At 39.4% G+C, this 6,792-nt stretch overlaps 1 protein-coding gene across 1 annotated transcript; it reads left to right on the forward strand.

The window, feature by feature from the left end:
• Positions 1-3,948: 3,948 nt before the first annotated feature.
• Positions 3,949-6,792, forward strand: fdx2 (ferredoxin 2). The gene is made up of 5 exons (XM_073852325.1): positions 3,949-4,128; positions 4,217-4,265; positions 5,318-5,424; positions 5,497-5,584; positions 5,653-6,792. The coding sequence occupies exons 1-5, from the start codon at positions 3,954-3,956 to the stop codon at positions 5,807-5,809; spliced, it is 576 nt and encodes a 191-aa protein (XP_073708426.1). The 5' UTR covers positions 3,949-3,953; the 3' UTR covers positions 5,810-6,792.

Consider the following 6,792-nt stretch of genomic DNA (forward strand, 5'->3'; position numbering starts at 1 on the left):
ATTTTTCTTGTAGAATTGTAAAGAAACTGTAGGGAGTTCATGAGTTTAATGAAAAGCTAATAATGTATTAAATCACAAAATTTAAAATAAATAAATAATTGTAAAATAACAACAACCCAAAAAAACTCTTACTAAAAAGATACATATTTTATTTGTTTGCATGTCATGACCACTTGCAGAGAAATCCAGAGCACTAGTTCCAAGTATGGACAACATATCATTTTTCTTTCATGTATTACCTTAACATTTTAGGAGAATTTTAAGTAAATATATTATGTGAAGAGATTCAACAGCAGTTCAGGAGTCCGGGCATTATTTTTTTTCCACAAGGTGGAACAAATCTGCCTCAATTCAATGTATTTTGAATACTTTTTAAATACATGTATGTGAATTTATGCATTTTAATAAGTTTGAATGACAAAAGCCTTGCAAAGACATTAATAACAGTAATGCATGGTTAAATAAGTGAATGATCACTCAAATTAAAAATCAATGTGTTCATCAGTAATTGATGCAGTATTAAAAAACACTTCTTAAAACTCAAATGAAGGTCCAAAAACCCAGAAGAATTTCTGAATGTACACTGTCCTCCAAAAGTTTGGAAACGTCCCTAGCAAAGTGTGGTTTTGGATGTTGTGTGATCCTTTATCAGTGCAAATAAAAAAGGATTCATGCCAACATTGTCCAAAACCCCACTTTTCCAGTGCATTTCTAAACTTTTGTAGGGCAGTGTTTAGAAGCAGTAGGCTATTTTAATGGGAAAATTAAAAGATGAAAAAGAAGAATTAGGGAGAATCAATAAATTATGAATCATGTATTGCTATTGTGTGAATACGTCCAGTTGAGGTTAACTAACCCATGATAACCAGTTAAACCTTGAGCCCTGTTACAGACAAGAGAGCAGCATGTGGACTGAGTTTACAACATCACTGAAGATCTGCGTTCATCTCGTCATCTCCTTTCGTGATGTGATGATTTCTTACATCAGCTGTGTCTAACGGAATTGTTGGCCAGCATTTATAAAAGAAATGAGAGAAACCCCCTCAGACTGACACGTATCTGGGGGGTGTTCCATAAAACAAGTTTACCAAACAAGTCAGGCTTATTTCAGTTAGTCTGACTTATTTTGAGCCAAATCAAATTTTGGCTCAAAATAAGTCAGACTAACTGAAATAAGCCTGACTTATTTGGTAAACTTGTTTCATGGAACACCCCCAGTTCCTCGTGGGAATATCATTTGAAAGGAATAAAACTGAGGTCAAACATGTGAAGCTGCTCCAGATCTGTATGTTGGTTTAACTGTGTGTTCAGACACTTCTCCAAGAAGATCCTGTAAATATGAAACCATCTAAAATACCAAATATCAAATGAGGCATGTGTTTGTCCCATCAGTGCATGTGATAGCAAATTAACGTCTGTTGTTTTCAATGGAAATGTTTTCCTTTAAAGGTTATAGATGGCTTTCATCAGCCTCATGTCATTCATCAGTGTGTCCAGTGGAGCCATGGCCCTTAGGAGCCTCTCAGGGGCCCCTGCAGACGGACCTCCAGAGCTTGAGTTTCAGAGCGTCAGACTAATGCAGCTCACAGACGTCTGACACACCGGCCTGTCTGTGTTTGTGCTTCAGTGTCCTGCTGTGTGTGTGTGTGTGTGTGTGTGTGTGTGTGTGTGTGTGTGTGTGTGTGTAAATGCCAACATCGCATCCTGCAACAACACCTAATATTAATATATACAGTAATAATATATAACACAGTTTAGTATGAAACATTATACTAAGCACCTATTCAGTATGAACAATACAAAAGACATTAATGGACATGAATTACTGGCTGTAGGGTCACACACACACACACACACACACACACACCACACACACACACACACCACACACACAACCACACACACACACACACACACACGCACACACACACACGTAGTGTCAAAAAGTCTCAGTGCTGCTCTTGTGTTTTAGTTTTTATTCTCTAGTTTTCATGGCGTTTGACATTTTTGGTAGGAGTTACTATCAGGGGTCAAAGGTCAGCAGTCTTGTGACAGCTTCAGTCTGATAAACACAACCTTACAAACCATCTACAGCGAACACCAGAACCTCAACAATACCAACAAATCAGCAGCAACTGACAGCACTGAATGGATCACTCCCACAGGAACCACAGGAACTCTCTCTGTCTCACACACACACACACACACACACACACACACACACACACACACACACTCTTACTAATGCCGGTTGATGAACTGGATTATGGTTTATATAGTGGTTTTCCCACAGCCGTGGATCAGCTGGAGGACGATCTGTCCAGTCAGGTCTGGAACGTCTTTGGGATTTTCCTGCGTAACCTGAAGGAGTCGAATCTCTGCTGTTCTCCGTCGGAATTCACTGAGATGTTTGTGAATGTTTGCAGCGACAGACGCCTGAAATTACACTTGGTTTTACACATTTGCCTTAAAACAAGCTGCAGTAATTCCAAACTAAAAGGTTGGCCAAATGTGTGAAGTTTAGCATTTATTTAGTACACGAATGTGTGCTTAGAAAAGCTGAAAGTGATACCAATGGTCTGCCAACTCTCACATATTTAAGGTGACACTCACACTACTGACTCTCTGCCACACGCAACAGAAAACATCCTCAGCTGAATCTGTACTAATAGTGTACTTTATTACTTTACTTTTTTAATAGAAACTTTATATTTACACGTTTTTGTTGATTTCTTGAACTCCTCTGATTAGCCATTCTGTTCAAGTTAGTCAAAACCCTTAACTATTACGGATATCCACATGTCAGACAAAACTTTTTTTTTTTTTTTCCACCAAACAACCGCAACCCTAACTCACACCCAACTCGCTGTGGGAACTCTCACTCAAAGTTGAGCTCAGAAGACTTAATAAGAGTATTAACATGACTCCAGCTAGTGTATGTGATGGTATCTTGTGTTAGTTTCAGGTGTTGGATGAGTTTGTCAACTCACAACATTCACTCAACTAACCCTATCACCCACATTTACATATTCATCAGCAGATCCTTTCTAAGAGACATAGTGACTGATCATAAGAGGCAGTAAAATGGGGAACAGTACAGCAGTACTAAACCCTCTCCAAAGCTCTCTGATGTCCTGTTCCTCTTGTGAGCGTCTCTGCATGAGTTCATGTCGCTGCGGATGAATATCTGTTCAGTGTTTGTCTCTCTCTGGCGGAGGATGCTGTGAATAACACTAGATCTAGCAACACCCGCCCGACCCTTACTGAGAAATAAATAAATAAATAAATAAATAAATAAATAAATAAATAAATAAATAAATAAATAAATAAATACATGAATTATATGAATTAAACAAAAATGCATTTATTACTTTTTCGATTCGATTCTACTTCGACTACTTTTAGAATTATTCATTTAGCAGACGCGTTTATCCAAGGCCTTGAGAAATGATAAACAAAAGTCATACGCAATTTGTAATAAACCTCATGAGTTATTTGTAAAAGTAACAGTGGATTGGTATATTGCTAGAGGAGAAAAGTATCGAGACTGAGAACTATTTTCTTTAAAAACGCATTTATATTTACTTCTTAATTAACTACCAAAATTATTAAAAGAGTTTTATATATATATGTAGGTTTATATAGGCTCGCCTGTAAAATAAATAAATGTATCATTGAATCATTATGGATCACAATGTGTTTACAAATGTATACGATTTAATTGTTCTTTATGATACATTAAAATGTTCACAATGACAACATCGATACATTAAATGTTTACTTGTGTATTTATTAACTGTAACATTCTAATAGCATCGTGAAAAAACAAAACAAATCAATAATCGTGATTTAACAACACAACAAATAACGCCGAATCCGTGAGGCTTCTGTAGTGTCGTCATCACGTCTCGGCTGCTATTGGCCAGCGCGGGTCACGTGATCAAAACAGTGTCATGGCGGCGTCCGTGGCGGTCCGGGCGGCCGTGAGTTTCAGTCAGCGGTTAGTCCGAGTTTCTCCAGACTGCAGCATGTGTCCGCTTTACCGACTGAACGTGTGTACGGGAGCCGCGGTCGGACGCGCTGTCGACGGGTTTTCAGCTCCTAACAGATGTCTGCGGACCAGCATTAGTATGTCCACCACACACACACTGAGCGGCTATTAGTAGTTCGGTAACAGGCTTCAGGAGTTTGACTGTGACCTGTGTTTGTCTGTCAGGTGTGTGGCAGAATGAAGACAGCAGCTCACCAGAGGACGACGAAAAAGTGTGAGTTTACAGATCACATCAGTCTTTGGTGGCCGTTTCACTGAACACTAGAAACGAGGACAGATTACAGCATTAAAACTAAAGAGTAACCTCAAAACTAGAAACAAATGACATTTTATCCAGTGTTGTTTTTTACCTTTATAATGGCAACCTTTTTAACCTGTTTTAAATGTATAAAATGTGTCTATTTTAATTGAAACATTAAACTTATTCATAAATGTAATTATAATAATAATAAACCATAATGGGGCTGATACCAATCAGATGAAATCAGACAAAAAGATCCTGCATCTGAAGTGGCATTTATATGCATTTACACAGACTGTTTATGCATGAGTAATGTTATAAGAATTATGTTGGAAACAATTAAGAAATTATACTTAAAGTATGAAACTAAGCATTCACTGTGTTAATGAGTGAGTCAGTGATGCATGCATTCATTCAACTAATTCTTTTAAATGTATGATTCATTCGGGAACAAAAGTAAGTGACTCTTAAGTGAATCATTCAGCAAAACATTCAGTAAAAGAATGTGTTGTGACTATTTTGGAGCAAAACAGCTGATATTGTGTCAAATATATAATTTGTTTAATGTTTTCTTAAGATTGGTCTATTGTTTAATATGTTTGTTTATTAATTTTCTACCATTAGATAAAGTAAAAAAAAAAAAATATATATGGTCCTAAAAGGAGGACAAATGAGCATTTAGATCAGGGGGTGCCCAACCCTATTCCTGGAGATCTAACCCTGATCAAACACACCTGAACCAGCTGATTCATCTCTTAGGTAGTACTTGATAATTATAGACAGCTGTGTTGGAGCAGGGCTGGAACTAAAGTCTGCAGGTAGGTAGATCTCCAGGAACATGGATGAGCACCCCTGTCCTAATGAGTTGGTTCAGTTGTGTTTGATCAGGGTTGGAGCTGAACTCTGCTGGAAGGTGGATCTCCAGGAATGAGGTTGTGTAGCCTTGTTGTAGATGGACCTGCTATTTAAAAATGAAAAGCAAAATCAGATGGATGGCTGATGGACTGATCTGCTGTGTGCTGTAGTGTAAATGTGGTGTACATCGATCGCTCCGGACAGAGGATTCCAGTCAAGGCCAGAGTGGGCGATAACGTTATGTACCTGGCGCACAAGAATGGCATTGAGCTGGAGGGTGAGTTGAAGCGTCTCTTCATCTCTGTGTGTCTGAGCTTCATCTTCATCAGCTCGTGTCTCTGTTCTTCAGGAGCCTGTGAAGCGTCTCTGGCCTGCTCCACCTGTCACGTGTACGTCAGCAGCGATCACTACGATAAACTTCCTGAACCCGAAGAAAGGTAAGGAGAGCCGAGCTCGCGCCGGTGTCGATCGCGGGTCGTTTGACGAGCGTTTTGTGTCTCCGCAGGGAGGACGATATGCTGGACATGGCGCCCATGCTGCAGGAGAACTCGCGTCTGGGTTGCCAGATCATCCTGACGCCGGAGCTGGACGGCATGGAGCTGACGCTGCCCAAGGTCACGCGGAACTTCTACGTGGACGGTCACGTGCCCAAACCTCACTGAGCGGAGGGTTCAAGCGAGAGACGGCGTTACAGATGGCAAAGCAGTGTGGGATACCGACCCTAGACGCCCTCAGTGAGCGCTGACAGCTGTTACAGCTGATCTGAAGACTACTACTCTCAACTGAAGAGCGCTGAACTCTTGAGCTCCAGCTGCGTTTGTCCTGCTGGTATTCCACATGAAGAACGCCGGCGTGGTGCTGCATTACCCTTCATATAATCACAACATTAGAGATAGCATAAATATTACTGAAAACATCACAATACAAGACCCGTTTCTCTGTTTCCTTTCTCCGTCATGAATAAAATGAGGCCTCTTTTAGGACATTGCGATTTTCTGCATTGTTTTTATGACAATTAGACACATTGGCTCATGGTTTTCTATGACTGTAATGCAGATGTTTTATTTCATTTATAGTTTTGTAATTCTCATCCTCAATGACTTACTGTTCTGCAGGATAACATTACTGTAGTACAGTACCCTATTGATGGACGTAAAACTGAAAGAATGTGCAACAGATACGACTATGATGCATAAACAGGCTTCATTTTCTTCATGACGAGTTTAACTCTTATTTCTGAGTTGTTGATCTCGACACGTTTCATCAGTTTCACCAAAAACAGAAACATTCCACTTCACAAAACATTTCTGGCTTTTATTAATGCTCCGACTCTTTCTGTGTGAAAAACACAAGTTATTGACAGAAAGAGTAACACTACACATCTGCTGTGATCTGAGCGCCTCCATCAGTGTGTGATCATCAGATGTAGTTTCTCTGTAGATTGATGTGTTTTACAGTTAGAGACGGTCAGTAGCTGGTTCTGTGCTTCATTTCATTCATCATAAACACAAACCTGTCAAACGCACATTTCTCCTGTCTCTACTAAAGTCATCGTGCACACAAAATATATTCATAATGTGTAGAATTCACAAATCTGGTGAAGGTGTGTACAGTATTATTATTAAAATGTCATGCTTGACCCTGA

The sequence above is a fragment of the Garra rufa genome, chromosome 12 (assembly GCF_049309525.1).
Source record: "Garra rufa chromosome 12, GarRuf1.0, whole genome shotgun sequence".
Taxonomy (NCBI): Eukaryota; Metazoa; Chordata; class Actinopteri; order Cypriniformes; family Cyprinidae; genus Garra; species Garra rufa.